This window comes from Nicotiana tomentosiformis, chromosome 5 (genome assembly GCF_000390325.3).
Source record: "Nicotiana tomentosiformis chromosome 5, ASM39032v3, whole genome shotgun sequence".
NCBI classification, from domain to species: domain Eukaryota; kingdom Viridiplantae; phylum Streptophyta; class Magnoliopsida; order Solanales; family Solanaceae; genus Nicotiana; species Nicotiana tomentosiformis.
In genome coordinates, this window is record NC_090816.1 from 132738787 (window position 1) to 132759899 (window position 21113).

Genomic DNA, 21113 nt, shown 5'->3' on the forward strand with positions numbered 1-21113 from the left:
CATATTTAGGTAGTTATTGAACAAAATCACTCCTAATGTATATGAGGGATCAATACGAAGGGTTTAAAGGTGGGATTAGGGATAACGAAATCTTGGTGCGATCTGAGTGAGCCATACTTAATGCCAGCTAGCGTAATTCAGGAGAATATGTCTAGTAAATTGTGATAATTACTCGGGAGAGAGGTACGACAGTCATAGTGCTCATGATCGATAGAGAAGACTTAGGCGAATTTATAAAAAACGTAGTGGAAAAGATTCCGACAATATGGGAAATCACAACCTTAGATCATTCCAATTCTTGTTTACAAACCGTTCATAGTTAGTTATTTATTATTGTATTTTCATTACGTAATATTTAGTTAATAAACATCCAAAGTGTTATTTAAATATTTCTGAAGATTGCTTGCGTGAATTTGTGCGAGTCTAGAAGCTGTGGTTGATAGGATAATTCACTGTGGGATTGGACTTCGAACTTATTAACCGGGATATATTTGCGATGACCGCTTGTCCTTTTTATAAGGCATAGTTGGGCATGATCAAATTTTGGCGCCGTTGCCGGGGAGTTAACGGTATTATTAATTGCAGCTAAAAGAAGTGCTAGAATTCTTAGTGTAGTCAATTTTCTTCATTCTAAATCAAATACATTGAAATTCTAACGTTTGTAGTCTTGGGTGTTACAGGTGCATGCCTAGGAACTCCTCATGAACTGGTGAACTGCTCGAAGCATTATCAGATCCCGAGAAATTTTCAAGGCACTAAATCGTGCAAACAAGAAAAGCAAACAACAACAAAACTTGACAGAACAAATCAAACCAGACATGGATGACGGAATAGAAAATCCAATCAACAACAGAAACAATGTGAATGAACCAAACAATCAGGGTATGGTGCCTCTTGTACCAGAAGCAGCATTATATAATTAGGCACAACCCACCGCCGACAATCTGGCAACCGCAATTGCAGTCCCTCAAATACAAGCGCAATCATTTTAAATCACAAACAACATGCTACATTTGTTGCAGAACAAAGGACTATTCTCAGGGTCACACATTGAAGATCCTCAGCAGCATCTGAAGAATTTCATGTCGATATGTGTCACACAAAGGCAACCTAATGTGACATCAGACGCAATAAAGTTGTTATTGTTTCCATTCTCGATGACAGGAGAAGCTCAAACTTGGCTTAATTCACTCCCCATAAACTCCATCACTACATGGGAGGAATTAATCAAGCAATTTGTAAACAAGTTCTACCCACCCAATAAGACTGCCAAACAAATTGATGAGATATTGAGCTTCAGGCAGAGACCAACAGAAACACTACAAGAAATGTGGGAGAGGTTCAAGGGTATGCTTGTTAAGTGTCCACATCATAGCATTCCAGAGCAATGTTGGGGCAGAGGTTCTACATGGGATTGGCAAACATCTTAAAGGCTACTATTGATGTTTCAGCGGGTGGAGCATTTTTAAGCAAATCATTCAAAAAATGCAAGATCCTACTCGATAAAATGGCTCAAAACTCAGGATGGATGACAAGAGACTCTACGATCACTCTTGTAGTTCACTATGTGGCTTTGGATCCAAACAACTCTATAGCCGAAAATATGGCTACTCTAATGACGCAAATGAGTATCCTCACCAAAACGATCGATGAATCAGGCCAGAAGTAGCAGGTTCACATAGTTGACGCAACTAATGGGGGCTCATGTACACCATGCATTAACCAACCATATGTTTGCTCGTGGAGTGCAGAATGTGACCACCAGCACTATCAGGAAGATGTGAACTATGTAGCCAATTATGGGGGACAGAGGCAAGGTGGTCAGAATTGGGGTTAATAGAATCAATGATATAGACCAGCACAACAACAGTACAATAACAACAACAATCTTGGAGCTATGCGACCACAGGGTCAGGTGGTGCCTTACCAAAGGCAACAGGGTTACAACTAGCAAAATCAGCAGCTGACTTATCAACAACCTCAACGACAACAGATTATGAGACAAGATAATAGTTTTACTGAACTTAAGGGAATGCTGGACAGCAACAACAGAATGCTGCAACAACTGATTGGGTCCACGGGAGAAATGCAACAGAGAGTAGACTCACATGAATCAGCGATAAAGGGTATTAAGGTTCAATTAGGACAGATTTCTATGGCTCTAAACAATCGTCCCCAAGGAACGTTACCTGCAGACACACAAATCAATACAAAAGATCAGGGCCCGAAATAGCTTATGGCAGTGAGTCTACGAAATGGTAGAGACCTAGATCTGGAGCAAGAGATTGCTCGCGAAATCTGACCTACTAAAACACTTGTGCCAGTACCCATCAAGATCGATGATTCAACAGGGTTAACTGAGGTGACGGTACAACATGCATAAGAGAGCACAAGCAAAGAAAAAGAGGTTGCGAAGGAGACTGAAGTAGCGCAAGAAACGACAGTAGAAGCAATGGCTGAGCAAGATAAAACTCAAATCACATGAAAGAAGCGACCTCCAGCACCATTCCCGCAGAGATTGGCAAAATATCATAAGGACGAGCAATATAAGAAATTCATGGAGATGTTGAAACAAATACAGGTGAACATTCCACTTATTGATGCGTTGCGAGAGATACCTGGGTATGTCAAAATGATGAAAGATTTAATGTCTCGGAAATTCGACTTCCAAGGCCTGTCCATTATTACATTGACACAGACATGTAGTGCAGTCGTGACGAGACCCATAGCTGAGAAGTTATCAGACCCAGGGAGTTTCATAATCCCATGCACGATAGGCAGCTATGCTTTTGCTAAAGCATTGTGTGATTTAGGGGCAAGCATAAACTTGATGCCCTAGGCTATCTACAAAAGGTTAGGCATAGGAAAACCTAGACCCACGTCCATGTTACTACAGCTAGCCGACCGGACAGTGAAGAGGCCCTCTGGTATCCTTGATGATGTATTAGTCCAGGTTGGCAAGTTTGTGTTCCCAACAGATTTTGTCATTCTAGACTGCCGGGTTGATGAGGAGATTCCCATAATTTTGGGAAGACCATTCTTGGCCACTGGGAGAGCTTTAATTGACTGTGAGATTGTAGAGCTCAAAATGAGACTAAATAATAAAGAAATAACATTCAACGTGCAGAAATCTATGCGGCGACCAAGTGAATTTACTAACTGCTCTCTAATAGAAGCCGTGGATATAATTTGGGAGGAGGAAGATGAAACCTTGAATGCTAAAGACCCTCTAGTAGCTTGTCTCATAAACTTAGATGAAGTAAATGGAGAGGATTTGGCTGAATGGGTGCTGGCTCTTGAAGGCCAAGGGTTTTGGAAAGAGAGCTCGAATTTGAGCCTTTTCACTTAGAAGAAAGAAAAATTCCTCCAGTTAAGCCATCGATAGAAGAGCCACCAAAGTTGGAGCTGAAGCCGCTACCACCTCACCTCAAGTATGCTTTCTTGGGATCTAACTCAACTTTACATGTTATTATCTCATCTGGTTTGTTAGATATGCAGGAAGAACAGCTTTTGCAGGTATTGAGTGAGTGCAAAACTGCAATTGGTTGGACCATCGCAGACATTAAGGGTATCAGCCCGGCCTTCTATATGCATAAGATTCTACTGGAAGATGGCCACAAACCTTCTAGAGAACATCAAAAAAGGCTGAACCCCAACAAGGAGGAAGTTATGAAAAATGATGTGATAAAGTGGTTAGATGTGGGAATCATTTACCCCATCTCCAACAGCAACTAGATCAGCCCAGTCCAATGTGTGCCTAAGAAAGGTGGGATGATTGTAGTACAAAACGAGAACAATGAGTTGATATCAACAAGAACAGTCACGGGATGAAGAATTTGTATGGACTACAGAAGATTGAACAAGGCCTCCCGAAAAGACCATTTTCCCTTGCCGTTCATTGATAAAATGCTAGATAGATTGGCGGGGAAATCCCACTTTTGCTTTCTAGATGGATACTCGGGGTATAATCAAATCACCATGTCCCCAGAATATAGATAAAAAACATCATTCACCTGTCCATATGGCATCTACGCCTTTCGGAGGATGTCGTTCGGCCTATGCAATGCACCCGCCACATTTCAAAGGTGCATGATGGCCATCTTCACTGATATGGTTGAGGACATCATTGAGATCTTTATGGATGATTTCTCGGTGGTGGGAGACTCATTGGATGATTGCCTAAGAAATTTGAAAAGAGTGCTGAAAAGATGTGTCGAGACTAATCTGCTGCTCAATTGAGAAAAATATCATTTCATGGTATAGGAAAGTATAGTCTTGGGGCACCTAGTGTCGAGCAAGGGCATTGAGGTAGATCGTGCAAAGGTTGATGTGATCAAAAAGCTTCCACCACCCACTTCTGTCAAAGCAATAAGAAGTTTCCTTGGCCACGCCGGGTTCTATAGACGGTTTATAAAAGATTTTTCCAAAATTGCTAACCCCTTGTGTAAATTGCTTGAAAAAGATCACCCTTTTGTGTTTTCTAATGATTGCAGGGTAGCTTTTGAGGAATTGAAGAAGAGGCTAGTGACAACACCCATCATAGTTGCACCTGACTAGGAGCAACCGTTTGAGCTGATGTGTGACGCAAGCGACTATGCTGTGGGAGCAGTGTTTGGGCAGCCCAAAGACAAAGTCATGCATCCAATATATTATGCAAGTAGAACTTTGAGTGGTGCCCAAATAAATTACACAGTGACCGAGAAGGAGTGGTGTTCGTATTTGACAAATTCAGGTCATACCTGATATGCTCGACGGTAATTGTTTATACTGACCATGCTGCTCTCATGTACCTAATTGATAAGAAGGAGTCAAAGCCGTGCCTGATTCGATGGGTGCTACTACTGCAAGAATTTGACTTGGAAATCCGTGACCGAAAGGGAACGGAGAACCAAGTGGCTGATCACTTGTCTAGGCTGGAAGGAGCCGAAAAGAAGGTTGAGGGGGAAGAAATTGTGGAGACTTTCCCGGATGAACAACTACTAGCCATGAGTCTTGAGGTAGCGCCATGGTATGCGGACATTGCAAACTACCTGGCAAGCGGTATTGTTCCCTATGACCTTTCCTATGTTCAAAATAAAATGTTCTTTTGTGACTGTCACATATATTATTGGGATGAACCTTATTTGTTCAGGATTTGTGTTGATAACATGATCCGGAGATGTATCCCCGAGATAGACCAATCTTCTATTTTGCAGGCTTGTCACGCATCACCATATGGTGGCCATTTCGGGGGAGTAAGGACAACTGCGAAAGTGCTAGAGTCGGGCTTCTACTGGCCGACATAGTTCAAAGATGCACACTTATGGGTGAAGGGTTGTGACGAATGCCAACGAACTGGGAATATTTCCCGCCGACATGAGATGCCTATGAACCCAATTCAGGAGGTAGAAGTGTTTGATGTATGGGGAATCGATTTCATGGGGCCTTTCATCAGCTCATACGACAACATGTACATACTCGTAGATGTGGACTATGTTTCAAAATTGGTGGAGACTGCAGCGCTCCCTACAAATGATGCAAAGGGGGTAATTGGGTTTTTGAGAAAGAATATATTCACCCGATTTGGCACTCCAAGGGCAATAATCAGTGACGGAGGCACTCACTTCTGCAATCGAGCCTTCGCAAAGTTGTTAGAAAAGTATGATGTATGCCACAAGGTTACCACCCCATATCATCCACAAACGAGTGGGTAAGTGGAAGTCTCGAATAGAGAGATAAAGAGTGTTTTGACAAAGACTGTGAATGCTACAAGAACGGATTGGGCGATAAAGTTAGATGATGCACTCTGGGCCTATCATACCGCTTTCAAAACTCTGATTGGCATGTCGCCAAATAAATTGGTGTTTAGGAAGGTGTGTCGCTTATCGGTGGAGTTGGAGCATAGAGCTTTGTGGGCATTGAGGCAGTTGAATCTCAATATAGAAGCTGCGGGTACAAGTAGAGTCACAGAGTTGCACTAACTTGATGAGTTTCGTTACCACGCTTTTGAGAGCACAAGATTATACAAGGAGAGAATGAAAATGATGCATGATAAAAATACTCATGAGCGGAGTTTTAAACCCGGAGATATGGTATTGCTATACAATTCAAGATTGAGGTTATTTCCGGGTAAATTAAAGTCAAGATGGTCAGGACCATTTAGTGTGGTAGAGATTCACCCGACCGGAGCCATAGAGATTGCTGCAGCAAATGACTCTCACACGTTTAAAGTTAATGGGCACAGGTTAAAACATTATTTGGGCATGGAATATGCGAAAGTAGTGTCGGTGACTCATTTGCTCGAGCCACCAAGGTTAAGCGAGCCTTAAGTGCCATTATCTGCATCGTGCTGTGACGTTAAATCAGGCGCTTCATGGGAGGTAACCCATTATAATGTTGTAATGTTGTATTCGTCGTGCTGCGACGTTAACTGAGGTGCTAGTTGGGAGGCAACCCAATTCGTAGTTGATTTTTAGTATAGTTAGAATTTTTCTTTTCATTTTTAGGTACTAACAAGTTTGCAGGTGATTTTGGCCAAGTCGAGCAGAGTTTTCAGCGTCACATGAAGGAAACTAGGCGCTAAGCCTGGCGTCGCATGGGTTGAGGCCAGGTACTTAGCACGATGATGATGAGGAGGAGGAGGAGGAAGCACAGGATGAAGAGTGGAGAGCCTCAGAGGATGAGGACGCAGTTTGATCAGGGAGTTTCCTTGCACCCTACTCATTTTTCTTGTTTTGTCAATTTGTGCATGCACTGAGGATAATGCATGATCTAAGTGTGGTGTGGGGACTTGTAGAAATTACTTGTAGTTGCTTGTTTTTGTTGTTTTAGTAAGTGTCGTTTTCGTTAGATAATTGTTTTAGTTATTTGTTTTAAGAATTTGTTTTAGTGATTTGTTTTTGTTATTTGTTTTAGTTAGAAAATAAACAATAATAATAGAAAAAAATAAAAATAACTGGACTCTTCCATATATATATATATATGAGAGAGAGAGAGAGAGAGAGAGAGAGAGAGAGAGAGAAACTAGACTCTTCCCGATGATGGATCTCCTAGACAGTTTTCTTGAGGGAAGTAAGTCTAGAGAAAAATACCAAAAAGTTTTTTTTTTAGGTAGTGTAGTAATTCCCCCTTGGTTTTTCTTTAGGCCACGGTTCGTTTCCAAGGGTTTTAGTTGAACCGGGTGTAGTTAGTTTTAATTTTTAGGAGTAGGAACCAAGGGGCTATGCATTTAATTGCAGCAATATCTCTGAGCTTTGTTATGCCTTGAGAATAGTTAGTACTATGGTTGTGTCGCTTAGGCTCGGTTTTTGACTCTATCATAAGTACCTTAAATCGTAGATTCCTAATTTTGCTTAACTGCTTTGACTGGAGTGTCGCGATGAAACCAATCCTGAGTGAGTTATGTGCCATGTCTGTGTGAGGTTTTGTATATATTCTATGCATTGTATTTGATGTCTAGAACTTGCCCCGTGTGTGTGTGAAGCGAAATAGTAGTATTGTTTAGTCTATTAAGTGATATAGGCATTTCTTTGTTAAGCCAGATATATAAAGTTTACCCACCTAAGTGTTATTTATCATAGTTAACCCCGTTGAGCTGCTAATCCTGTTTCTTTGGTAACCACATTACAAGTCGTACCCCTTTGTTTTAATAAACCATATAATTGAACCTTGTCACCTCTCATGAGTACTTATTGTGATGAATTATGAAAAAGTTAAAGTTTGGGGTGGTGGGTTGGCTTTTGAGTGGAACAATTGAAATAAGGAGAAAGGTGCATTGTTTTGAAGAAAAAAAAAGTTGTCAATAAAAGCCACTTGAAGGGGGAAAAAAGAGTGGAAAAAAAATTGATAATAGTGTATTGTATGAAAAATAAGTCTTGATGATGGTGGCTAATAATATACTTGTGCTTAAAGAAATATAGGGTAATATAAATTAAAGTGAAGGTGGAATGTTTGGTTTGACTTAAGTATGGACTGTGTATTAAAGTATATGTATTAAAGTGCTTAAGGGAGGTGTAGTCGCTCATATCCAAATATATCCTACCCGACCCAAATCCTACATTACAGCCAATGAAATCCTACTTGATCTTAGACTGAATAAACTCGATTAGAAGAGTATTACACTACGGGCAAGCCTATGGTGCATCATTTGTGGCATATGAATATTATTTCTGAGAGCGGGTGAATTTTGTCTATCTTGAGTTCCTATGTTCTAAAAATTCATTGTGTGTGGAACTAAGCTCATTGATTGAGTGAGGCACATGATTTATAAAGGAAAGGTAATGTCGTTGACCTCCATGTTAGAGTAAGTAAGTGAATTGTGAATAAGGCATGGTATTTGTGAGTCAAATCTTGAGGCGAGGATGTCACACCTTTGTGCTTGAACTATTTTAAAGATTCTTGGTATAATGAGTTAAGGGAATTGCTTAATAGGTTGTGTCTATAAGTGTAGTTTGATTGCTCGAGGACGAGAAATGTTTAAGTGTGGGGTATTGATGTGTGGCTATAATTCGTGATTCAGCACATTATTCGCCTTGCATTTTATACGCTTTAATGATAAATTACACTTTATTTGCTCATAATGAAGTCCATTTTATATGTAGGTGAATTGGAGATGAAAGTAGAGCAAAAGGGATACTTAAAAGTCGAAAGCGTGCTCGGGAGCAGTTGAAAAGGAGAAGCTGGGAAAGCCAGGCCTACACCAGGCGTTATACCTGGTGAAGCCAGGCCTACACCAGGCCTTATACCTGGCGACGCCAGGCTTGTAGCTGGCGAGAGACCTGGCGAGGCGGGGCAGAAGGCGAGCTTGGCCAGGCCTTATACCTGGCGACGCTAGGCCTGGGGCGAGGTCCACCAGGCATTAGGCCCCGTGAGGCCAGGTCTGGGCGTGCACAGTCTGAGTTTTGAAGACTTATTTCATCTCTGGGTTTGACTAGGACTTTGCCTACACGTTTAGGTTTTTTCCTACACATATAAATAGACCTAGAAATGCCACTTTTGGAGGACTTTTGCAACCGGAGGCAAGAATAGCTTGTGGAATCACCCATTGGGAGTTAGAATCATCGATTTCTACATCCTTTCATCTTTACTTTGTAATTGAATTATGAAAAATATTTGGGATATTGTTACTATGAGTATGAGTAGCTAAATTCCTAATCTAGAGTTTTGATGGAACCTATTGAAGGATGATTTTCTTGTTACGTTAATATAAATTTGCCGTAGTATTTTCTCTATTTATTCAACTATATTATTCATGTGGTTGATTGAAGGCCCCTCAAGTAGCTGTGCCTATTTAGTATGTATTACTCGGGAGAGAGTGCATATTTAGGTAGTTGTTGAACAACATCACTCCTAACGTATATGAGGGATCAATACGAAGGATTTAAAGGTGGGATTAGGGATAACGAAACCTTGGTGCGATCTGAGTGAGCCGTACTTAATGCCAGCTAGCGTAATTTGGGAGAATATGTCTAGTAAATTGTGGTAATTACTCGGGAGAGAGTTACGACAGTCATAGTACTCGTGATCGATAGAGAAGACTTAGGCGAATTTATAGAAAACGTAGAGGAAAAGATTCCGACAATAAGGGAAATCACAACCTTAGATCATTCTAATTCTTGTTTACAAACCGTTCGTATTTAGTTATTTATTATTGCATTTTCGTTACGTAATATTTAGTTAATAAACATCCAAAATGTTATTTAAATATTTCTAAAGATTGATTGCGTGAATTTGTGCTAGTCTAGCAGTTGTGGTTGATAGGTTAATTCCCTGTGGGATTTGACTCCGGACTTATTAGCCGGGATATATTTGCGATGACCGCTTGTCCTTTTTATAAGGCATAGTTCGGCGTGATCAGCAAGTTGTAATATTTGAGCACTGGATGTGCAATTTGTGATATGTTGTGATAGTTGAGCTGTAACGACCTGAACGGTCGTTTTCGGTATTTATGCTCTTTTTTACTATTTGAAGTCTTGAATACCTTCATATGATGCATTATGACTTTTGTGAATTGTCGGTTTTGGTTTTCAGGTATTTCGGAGTTAGTTTGGAAGAATAAAATCCAAGGATTAAAGCTTAAGTTAAAATAGTGACCGAATGTCGACTTATGTGTAAACGACCTCGGAAAAGAGTTTTGATGAATCCAATAGCTCTGTATGGTGATTTTGGACTTAGGAGCGTGTCCAGAAAATTAATTGGAAGCCCGTAGCTAAAGTAGGCTTGAAATGGCTAAAATAGAAATTTAAGTTTGGAAGTTTGACCGGGGAGTTGACTTTTTGATATCTGGGCCGGAATTTAATTCTGAAAATTGGAATACCTCCATTATGTCATTTATGACTTGTGTGCAAAATTTGAGGTCAATCGGACTTGATTTGATAGGTTTCGGCATTGAAGGTAGAAGTTGGAAATTGTTAAATTTTCATTAGGCTTGAATTGGAGTGCAATTTGTGTTTTTGATGTTGTTTGATGTGATTTGAGGGCTCGACTAAGTTCGTATGATGTTTTAGGAAGTGATTATGGTTATAGTTGGGGCGAGAAAGCTCCATGACTTGTTGATCTGATAAGAGGGTCATGAGATTTATGCGTGTTTCATTCATTATCAGTAGTGTACGAAGGTTGTGGAATGAGGTTTTGTTTGATATGGGGTTTAATATCAGTATCGGGTTGGTTTTGGAGTAGTTACTGTGATCAAAAATGGTGCTACGAGCATGCAAGTGGTGTAGTATGTTATGTGATTGTATCCGTGGATATGGTTATGGCTCGATGAAGCTTGTTCAGACTTATATAGTGTGTAAGTGTGAGATTCGGGTCTTGTAAGAAATTCAGAATGTTGGGAACTGAATTCCAAGGGTTTTACGGACTAAGGTTAAAGTAATGATCTTCAATTGTGTTGTGATGTCAGGCCTATATGGAATAGGGTGGCGTGGGATCAAACCCGGGTACGTGCGTGGTAAGATGGAATAGTGATTTGATGGTTGGAAATAACTCTTGGCACGTTCGAGGACCAACGTATGTTTAATTGGGGGAGAATGTAACGACCCGACGGTCGTTTTGGGTATTTATGCTCCTTTTACTATTTGAAGTCTTGAATACCTTCATACGATGTATTATGACTTGTGTGAATTATCGGTTTTGGTTTTCAGGTATTTCGGAGTTAGTTTGAAAGAATGAAATCCAAGGCTTAAAGCTTAGGTTAAAATAGTGACCGGATGTCGACTTATGTCTAAACGACCCCGAGATAGAGTTTTGATGAATCCAATAGCTCCGTATGGTAATTTTGGACTTAGGAGTGTGTCCGAAAAATTATTTGGAAGCCAGTAGCTAACGTAGGCTTGAAATGGCTAAAATAGAAATTTAAGTTTGGAAGTTTGACCGGGGAGTTGACTTTTTGATATCGGGGCCGGAATCCAATTTTGAAAATTAGAATACCTCCATTATGTCATTTACGACTTGTGTGCAAAATTTGAGGTCAATCGGACTTGATTTGATAGGTTTCGACATTGAAGGTAGAAGTTAAAAATTGTTAGTTGTTCATTAGGCTAGAATTGGAGTGCGATTTGTGTTTTTGATGTTGTTTGATATGATGTGAGGGTTCGACTAAGTTCGTATGATGTTTTAGGAATTGTTGGTGTATTTGGTTGAGGTCCCGAGGGACTCTGGTGAGTTTCGGATGGTTAATGGATCAATTTTTGGACTTGGAATTTTGCTGGAATTTTCTTATATTTGTATCTGGTTTCCTTCTACGCGATCTCGTGAGAAGGTGTGCGATCGCGTAGGGTTAATTGGGGGTTGCTGAGTTTTTTTGTATGCGATCGCGTAGCTCGTAAGAAGGAATGCATCGCGAACGCGTGGATCAAGCCGCGTTCGCGAAGAGGAGTTGAGGCAGCTGGGGTTCGCGAGCATTGTTCTATGCGAATGCGTGGTCTGTCCGCGATCGCGTAGGCTTGGGAAGCTCGTGCTTCGCATTCGCGTGTGTTATGGTGAGGTTGCTTAGAGAAGTTTTGGGGGCAGTGTATTTTGGTCGTCGCGATCGCATGACCTTGTACGTGATCGCATAGGGTTATTTTGGGCAGTGGAAATGTTGTGCTTCGCGATCGCGGGACTTGGTCCGCGATCGCATAGAAGAAATGACTGGGCAGAGAGTTTAAGTTCTAAAAATGGGACTTCGTCTCCCATTTTCCATTTTTACCGATTTGGAGCTCGGGAAGAGGCGAGTTTTGGGAGATTTTCAAGGAAAACAACGGGGTAAGTGTTGTTAACTCAATATTGGTCAAATTACCCGAATCCATAGTTGTTTTTAACATTTAATTGGTGAATTAAGTTGGAAAATTGTGAAAACCCTCTTGGTTTAATTTGAATATTTGAGAATCGAGTTTATGTCAGATTTGAGTAAACTTTGTATGGTTGAACTTGTAATTGGATGGATTGTCAGATTTTGTGAGTTTCGTCGGATTCTGAGACGTGAGCCCCATGGGCAATATTTTGAGTGTAATTTTGGATTTTGTGGAAAAATATTAGTATTTTGATATGGAATTAATTCTTATAAATTGTGTGGACAGGATCAAATTTATTGTGGCTAGATTCGAGCCGTTCAGGAGTTGATACGCGCAGAATGGAATTTCTGGAGCATTGTTTAGCTTGTTCGAAATTGGATTTGTCTTGTTCGAGGTAAGTAACATTTCTAAACTTGGTTCTGAGGATATGAATCCCTGAATTTGGTATTATATAAATTGTTTGGAGGTGACGCACACGATAGTTGACGAGCGTGTGGACGTGCACCATTGAAATTGTGACTTAAATAAATTCTGTGGAGTTAAAAAATTAAAGAACCATGTTATTATCCGTGTATCCTCCACGTGTTAGGGAAATTGAGCTGGGACTTTTATTAAAGATCATGTTTAGGCTACGTGCTAATATTTTGGGACCCATGGGGTCGTGTTGTTATTGAATTAATTGTTTTAAAAATATACATTTCACACTAAGTCATATTCGTCCATTGTGAGGATATCTATGGGATCAAGCTGCGTGCCGCAGCACGCCATATTGGCTTTACATATATGATTACTATTTGGATCGGGGTTGCCCGCCTGCAACATGCGTTATAGGTTGTACTATTTTATGGATCGGGGTTGCCCGCCTGCAGCAGGCCTTATAGGCTTTACTATTTTATGGATCGGGGTTGCCCGCCTGCAGCAGGCCTTATAGGCTTTACTATTTTATGGATCGGGGTTGCCCGCCTGCAACAGGCCATATAGGCTTTATTATTATACGGATCGGGACTGTCCGCCTGCAGTAGGCCATATTGGCTTTATTTCAGGCTTGGGCTGAAGGATCCCCTTCGGAGTCCGTACACACCCCCAGTGAGCGTAGATAATTATATATATTCGTGATGGATTTTTCCAGGGCATGGACTTGCCTTACTTATTTATATTGTGATGTATTTACCTGGACATGGATCTTGTCCGTATCATTTACATTTGGGAATAAATTTCCTAGGGCTGGATTGACCTTATATTGTGCTGAGAGACTGACTGTTAGTCGATGTGTGTGTGTGTGTGTCTATATATATATATATATACGGGATGGAATATCCCTAGGCCGCATTGACCATAAACAGTACTGAGTGACCGAATAATTTGTGACCAGTATTACATGAGGTCTTTCCACTAAGATGTCATCTTCCTCATATCATTTAGTAATGATCTATTTCACTTGCACTCAGTTTTACTGTTAAACTTGAAAGCATGCCTACATTCCTGTACCATTATTTATATTGGATTGTACCTGCGGAACTCGTCACTACTTTCAGCCCAGAGGTTAGTCTTGTTACTTATTGAGTTGGTTGTACTCATACTACACTCTGCACCTCGTGTGTAGATCCAGGTGCTCCCGGATACGACGGCTGCTAGATTTCAGAGCTATTTCTGTTGGAGACTATCAAGGTAGCCGTTTGACATCCGCAAACTTGATTCTCCCTCCTATTTAGTTATTGTACTGTTCTATATTCCGAACAGTGATTTTATCAGTCAGACTTTGTATTCATTTAGATGCTCATGTACTCAGTGACACCGGGTTTTGGGAGTGTTATATTTGTATTTGTGAGATTTCTTCTGCTGAATTTAATTATTATGATTTCGAATTTAAAAGATATGGTGGTTTATTGAGATTGTCGGCTTGCCTAGTATTGAAATAGGCACCATCACGACAGGAGAGATTTTGGGTCGTGACATGAGCACTTGAGGTGCAATTCATGAGATGTTGTGATATTGGCGTGTGATATTGTTGAGAGGTCTGTTCGTGTGTTTGCACGAGGTTTCTGCCGTGCTATTGTTACTATTGATATATGCACATGCGGCGTGACAAGGCGGGCTATATATATGGGTTTGCGCATGTGGAGAGACAAGGTGGGAATATTATTATGTGCGTGTGGCGAGACAAGGGGGCATTTACTTTATTATTGCGCACGTGGCGAGACAAGGTGGGCTATGTCAGGGATATATTTGTGATGACTTGTGATGGCCTGGGGGCATTTGTTGTTTGTTGAAATTTATTTATCATTTGGGACTGCGAGGCGGTACCTCGGGAGTGTCCTTTTTGTTGATATTTCTCTATGGCTGCACTTGCCTTCGATTATTTCATTTTTCCGGATTATGTAATCTCATGTGTTTTCCGTGATGTATTATTTGACTTAATATTAAGTGTTTTGTATTGCTTGTAGTGTTGTGTTGGCTTTGGCTTTTTCGTACGAGACTTTTGAGGATTTGTATTTCTGGTTTATACTTATTCTTGATGATTGATTTGATTTTAATAAAAGAAATTACTATTATGTTTTAATATGATAAGTTTTACATCCAAATCAGTAGCTTATCTGATGTTTTATTTAAATTGAAATGTCATTTTCTTCACTCAAACTAATTCTAAAATAAACTCATTTCTTTGTTGAATTCTTACTTGGTTTAAAAATTGAAACCTTACTTTATTGAAAATAAATTAATCGTGCGGATTTTATGTATTGACATATTTGGCACGAGAGTTGTCCGTGCGGTTGTGATAGAGATATGGGCACGAGGTGCCGTGAGTATATGAAAAGGAGTTGAGAACCGTATTTTATAATTATGATATGAGATATTTATTTGAAAGAGTGTTATATTCGAAGGACACTTATTTGAAGAAATATATTTGGAGGGTGTTTATTCGAAAGAATTATATGTGAAAGATTTATATTTGAAGGACTTGTTTAATTGGTTGTACTTGTGTTTCTTATTCGTCTGAGTAATGATTATGGTATTTTTGCTGCCTTTCTGTTTATATCACTAGTTGATTATTGTTGCTATCACTGCTATTTGTTTTCGATTATTTTTGTATGCTATATTGCACAGGTTATTTGACTAGTAAGTGTTTTGACTGTACCTCGTCACTACTCCACCGAGGTTAGTTTTGATACTTACTGAGTACCGACTGTAGTGTACTCATACTATACTTCTGCACATTTTTGTGCAGAACCAGGTAAATTTAGAGTCAGTTGACTGCTAGCTAGCTGTACGGATCTTGCTGTGGAGATTCAAGGGAAACCTGTTGTTGTGTTCGCAGGCTTTGGAGTCACCTTCTGATATTGTACTTGCACTGTTTTATCTCTACTTCAAAACAGTTGTACTTATAGGCTTTCTAGTAACTTAGTAGAGCTTATGACTTGTACTACCGATTTTTGGGATTGTAAGTATTGTATAGAGATTTCTACTTCGCATTTGTCCATCGTTAATTAATATTGTTATTATTTCAGTAAATGTTAGTCTTACCTAGTCCCTAAGACTAGGTGCCATCACGACATCCAACGGAGGGAGATTTTGGTCATGACAATACCGTACGACCTCGAAGTCCAGCACCGGAGCTACCCCATTTTCTTTGGCTTATGGCGCCGAAGCTTTGGTACCGGTCGAGGTAAGAGAACCAAGTATCAGATTCTGATATGCAACAAAGGAATCAAACGACGAGGCTATGAGTACAATCCTGGAGCTATTAGATGAAAGGCGCGAAGCCGCCCTTGTTCGGTTGGCCGCCCAAAAATAGCGGATCGAAAGGTATTACAATCGAAGGGTCAACCTTCGACATTTCAATATTGGGGACTTGGTACTAAGAAAGGTCAAACTGAGCACCCGAAACCCAAACGAAGGAAAATTGGGACCGAACTTGGAAGGGTTGTACCAAACTATCGAGATCACCGGAAAAGGATCCTACAAACTCGGAACAATGAGAAGCGAGCAACTACCGAACAACTGGAATATAATTCACATGAAGCGATATTACTGCTAAAGTACGGCCCCGTTCTTTCTTTAATTTACATTTTCAACTAACGCGTGCGGGTAGCCAACAAGGGACAATATGAGATTTTAGGTCTGAAAGCAAGCATTGCACTCTTTTTCTCTTGAACCGGTATCACGACCCCAAACTCCCTCTGTATAACTTCGTGATGGTACCTAGTCTCTACAAATAGGTAAGCCTAACAAATTACAGAAAATAACAAAGCAGAAATAAAACTTGGCAACTAACAATAGTGGATAACTGAATAACTAGTAACAATGTCGCTCGACATGTACAATAACCAATACTCTATAAATACACCATCTTCCCAAAACTCGAAACATCATAAGTCACAAGCTACAGAAGGGAACTAGTATCTCTATACACCAGAGTCTAACAAAAGAAGTACGGAAGGTAAATGACATATGAGAGAATAGAGGGGGGACTCCGAGGTTTGCGGACGCGATAGATGTACCTTGAAGTCTCCGTACAACAGCAAGCACTCTCAGCTAGTAGCGGGGCTGATAAAAAGTACCTAGATCTGCACACAAAAATATGTGCAGAAGAGTAGCATGATTACACCACAACGGTACCCAGTAAATGCCAAACCTAACCTCGGTAGAGTAGTGACGAGGTTAGGTCAAGCCCACTGGTATATAATAAATAAAGCCGGAAAATATAACAGTATAATAAGAGACTGGTATTTAACAAAAAAGAAAACACAACGATATAACAATGCAACACACAGGGATAAACAGCATGGGATCTCCTGAGATACCGTCTTATAGTCCCAAAATAAATATGCAGGGAAAACTCTCGAGGTACCGCCTCGTAGTCTCAAAAGTAAATACACAAGGATAACTCCCGAGGTACCGCCTCGTAGTTTCAAAAGTAAATATACCGGGAGAACTCCCGAGGAACTGCCTCGTAGTCTCAAAAGTAAATGTGCAGGGAGAACTCCCGAGGAACCATCTCGTAGTCAAAAAAGTAAGTATGCAGGGAGAACTCCCGAGGAACCGCCTCGTAGTCTCAAAAGTAAACACACGGCTCAACCGATAAATACCATAGTTAACAGCAAGCATTATACAATTAAGATTGATAAAGAAAAAAGAAAAGCAAGAAATCAACTAGGCATGCTTCACAGAGTTCAAATAAGCAGTTAAAGCACGTATACATGCGATATTAGACTAAACAGGATAACTAGGCATGTCGAAATAGCTCAATTAAGAATGAAAACAGACTGATACTCATTTAAACGGTATAACTCGAATTAAAGGAAACATAGGTTGCTACTCAGTAAAATAAATCGAGTTTTTCAACAAATAGCCCGTGTACGTACTTGCCACCTCACGTACACGACGCTCACATATCACGACAGTACCAAATCTTAAGGGGATTTCCCCCATACAAGGTTAGGCAAGCCATTTACCTCGAACAAAGCTCAATCAATCGGTAACAATGCCTTTTCCACAAATATCCGACTCCGAATGGCCCAAATCTAGCCAAAAATAATTACATATCATAAATACAACTAATATACACTAATCTAATTAATGAAATTAAGACTTTAACAAAAATTTCAAAAATCATCCCAAAAAGTCTACTCGGGCCCACGTCTCGGAATCAAATTCGAATCGAAACTCAAAAATTTGTTTGAATAACTTCTCCCATTTTTCCCAAATTTTAAAGCCCAAATCCGAAATTAAATGATGGAATTAATGATAGATTAATGGAATATGACCATAAATGGGTTAAGAATAGTTACCCAAAAGTTTCCTCTGAAAATCTCCCAAATTATCGCCCAAATCTGAGCTCTCAAATTCCCAAAATGAAAATGAGACCAAAACCTCGAAGTTTCCTCTTTTCTGCTGAGCGATCTCGCACCTACGGACAACCAGTCGCACCTGCATCACCGCACATGCGGAATTTCCATCGCAGGTGCGGAGATAGATTAAGGTCCAAGGATCCGCTTCTGCGGACCAGGGCACGCACCTGCGTGTCCGCTTCTGCGGATGACCCTCCGCATCTACGACTCTGCCCAGTCCGCCCCTCTTCACTCCTGCGGTCAATCCTCCGCATCTGCGGATGCCCAGATGCGACTCCCATTTTGCACCTGCGCTCACAGACCAAGCTTTACCAAACCGCACCTGCGCTCCTCCTTCCGCACATGTGATCTCGCACCTGCAGTCTCCCCTCCGCGGGTGCAAAAACACAGAAAGCATAAAATCTTTAGCAACTAGCCTAAGTCCAAATTCAATCTGTTAAGCTTCTGAAACACACCCGAGGCCCCCTGGACCTTACCCCAAACATACCAACAAGTCCTAAAACACCATACAAACTTATCCGAGCCCTCAAATCACATCAAACACTGCTAAAAACACGAATCACCCTCCAATTCAAACTTAATGAACTTGAAACTTTAAATTTCTACAACCGATGCCGAAACCTATCAAATCACGTCTGATTGACCTCAAATTTTGCACACAAGTCATAATTGACATTACAGACCTACTCCAACTTTCGGAATCAGAATCCGACCCCGATATCAAAAAGTCCACTACCAGTCAAAATCTTCAAAAATTTGACTTTTGCCATTTCAAGCCTAAATCAGCTACAGACCTCAAATTCACAGTCCGGACACGCTCCAAAGTCCAAAATCACCCAACGGAGTTAATGGAACTGATGAAACTCCATTCCGGAGTCGTCTTCACATTGTTACGACTATGGTCAAAATCCTTGGGCTTAAGCTTATGTTTAGGGACTAAGTGTCCCAAAACAGTCCAAAACCAAAAACAAAACTTCCCGACAAGTCACATAAGCAGAAAAAGATACGGGGGAAGAAGTTAATAGGGGATCGGGGCTATTACTCTAAAAATGACCGGCCGGGTCGTTACATCCTCCCTCTTTTAAAACAATCGTTCGTCCTCGAACGAGCCTAAAGATATACCTGAAGTAGTGAAAACTGAGGATAACGGCTGCGCATATCCTGCTCGGTCTCCCAAGTCACCTCCTCGACCGGCTGACCCCTCCACTGAACCTTCACGGAAGCAATGTTTTTTGACCTCAGCTTTCGAACCTGCCTGTCCAAAATAGCCACTGGATCCTCAACATAAGGTAGATCCTTGTTCAACTGGATTGAGCTGAAATCTAGAACATGAGACGGATCACCGTGATACTTCCGGAGCATAGAAACATGGAATACCGGCTGAACTCCTGCTAGACTGGGAGGTAAGGAGAGCTCATAATCAACCTCTCCAACTCTCCGCAACACCTCAAATGGACCAATGAACCTTGGTCTCAGCTTGCCCTTCTTCCCGAACCTCATAACGCCCTTCATAGGCGAAACCCGGAGCAAGACCCGCTCTCCAACCATGAATGCAACATCGCGAACCTTCTGATCTGCATAACTCTTCTGTCTGGACTGGGTTGTGCAAAGTCGATCCTGAATCACCTTCACCTTATCCAGGGCATCTTGAACCAAGTCTGTACCCAATAATCTAGCCTCGCCCGGCTCGAACCAACCCACTGGAGACCAACACCGCCTACCATACAAAGCCTCATACAGTGCCATACGGATGCTCGACTGATAATTGTTCTTGTAGGCAAACTCCGCAAGTGGCAAGAACTGATCCCAAGAACCTCCAAAATCTATCACACACGCACTGAGCATATCCTCCAGTATCTAAATAGTGCGCTCGAACTGTCCGTCCGTCTGAGGGTGAAATGCGGTGCTTAGCTCAACCCGAGTACCCAACTCCTGTTGTATATCCCTCCAGAACCCTGATGTAAACTGCATACCCCAGTCAGAGATAATAGATACCGGTACACCATGAAGCCTGACAATCTCGCTAATATAAATTCGAGCTAACTGCTCGGAAGAATAGGTAGTCATCACAGGAATGAAATAAGCTGACTTGGTCAGGCTATCTACAATCATCCAAACTGTGTCAAACTTCCGTTGAGTCTGTGGGAGCCCAACAACGAAATCCATAGTGATTCACTCCCATTTCCACTCAGGAATCTCTATCTTCTGAAGTAATACACCTGGCCGCTGATGCTCATACTTAACCTGCTGGCAATTTAGACACTGAGCCACAAACTCCATTATGTCCTTCTTCATCCTCCCCCACCAGTAATGTTGCCTCAAGTCCTGATACATCTTCGAGGCACCCGGATGAATGGAGTACCACGAACTGTGAGCCTCCTGGAGAATCAACTCATACAAACCATCTACATTAGGCACACATAGTCTGCCATGCATCCTCAATGCACCATTATCCCCAATAGTGACCTCTTTAGCATCACTGGTTTGGGCCGTGTCCTTAAGGACAAGCAGATGGGGGTCATCATACTGACGCTCCCTGATACGATCATAAAGAGAAGACCGAGAGACCACATAAGCCAATACTCGACTCGGCTCAGAAATATCCAATCTCACAAACTGGCTGGCAAAGGCCAGAACATCCAACGCCATGGGCCTCTCTGTTGCTGGTAGATATGCTAAGCTCCCCAAACTCTCTGGCCGGCGACTCAAAGCATCGGCCACCACATTGGCCTACCCAGGGTGGTACAAAATGGTGATATCATAATCCTTAAGCAGCTCTAACCACCTTCTCTGACGCAAATTAAGATCCTTCTACTTGAACAGATGCTGCAAACTCCGGTGATCAGTGTAGATCTCACAAGGAACACCACACAAATAGTGCCGCCATATATTCAAGGCATGAACAATAGATGCTAACTCAAGGTCGTGGACAGGATAGTTCTTTTCATGCACCTTCAGTTGTCTGGACTGCGTAAGCAATCACCCTACCATCCTGCATCAACACCGCACCGAG

At 41.2% G+C, this 21113-nt stretch overlaps 1 protein-coding gene and 1 non-coding gene across 2 annotated transcripts; both read right to left on the bottom strand.

Moving 5' to 3' along the window:
* Nucleotides 1-1271: 1271 nt before the first annotated feature.
* LOC117274349 (small nucleolar RNA R71) lies at nt 1272-1378 on the bottom strand. Its single transcript, XR_004504459.1, has one exon. It is a non-coding gene; the product is annotated as a small nucleolar RNA R71 (small nucleolar RNA).
* A 17832-nt stretch (nt 1379-19210) lies between these two features.
* LOC138893177 (uncharacterized) lies at nt 19211-19600 on the bottom strand. Its single transcript, XM_070176951.1, has one exon. It carries the CDS (start codon nt 19598-19600, stop codon nt 19211-19213), a length of 390 nt encoding a protein of 129 aa, XP_070033052.1.
* Between the last annotated feature and the right edge of the window lie 1513 nt (nt 19601-21113).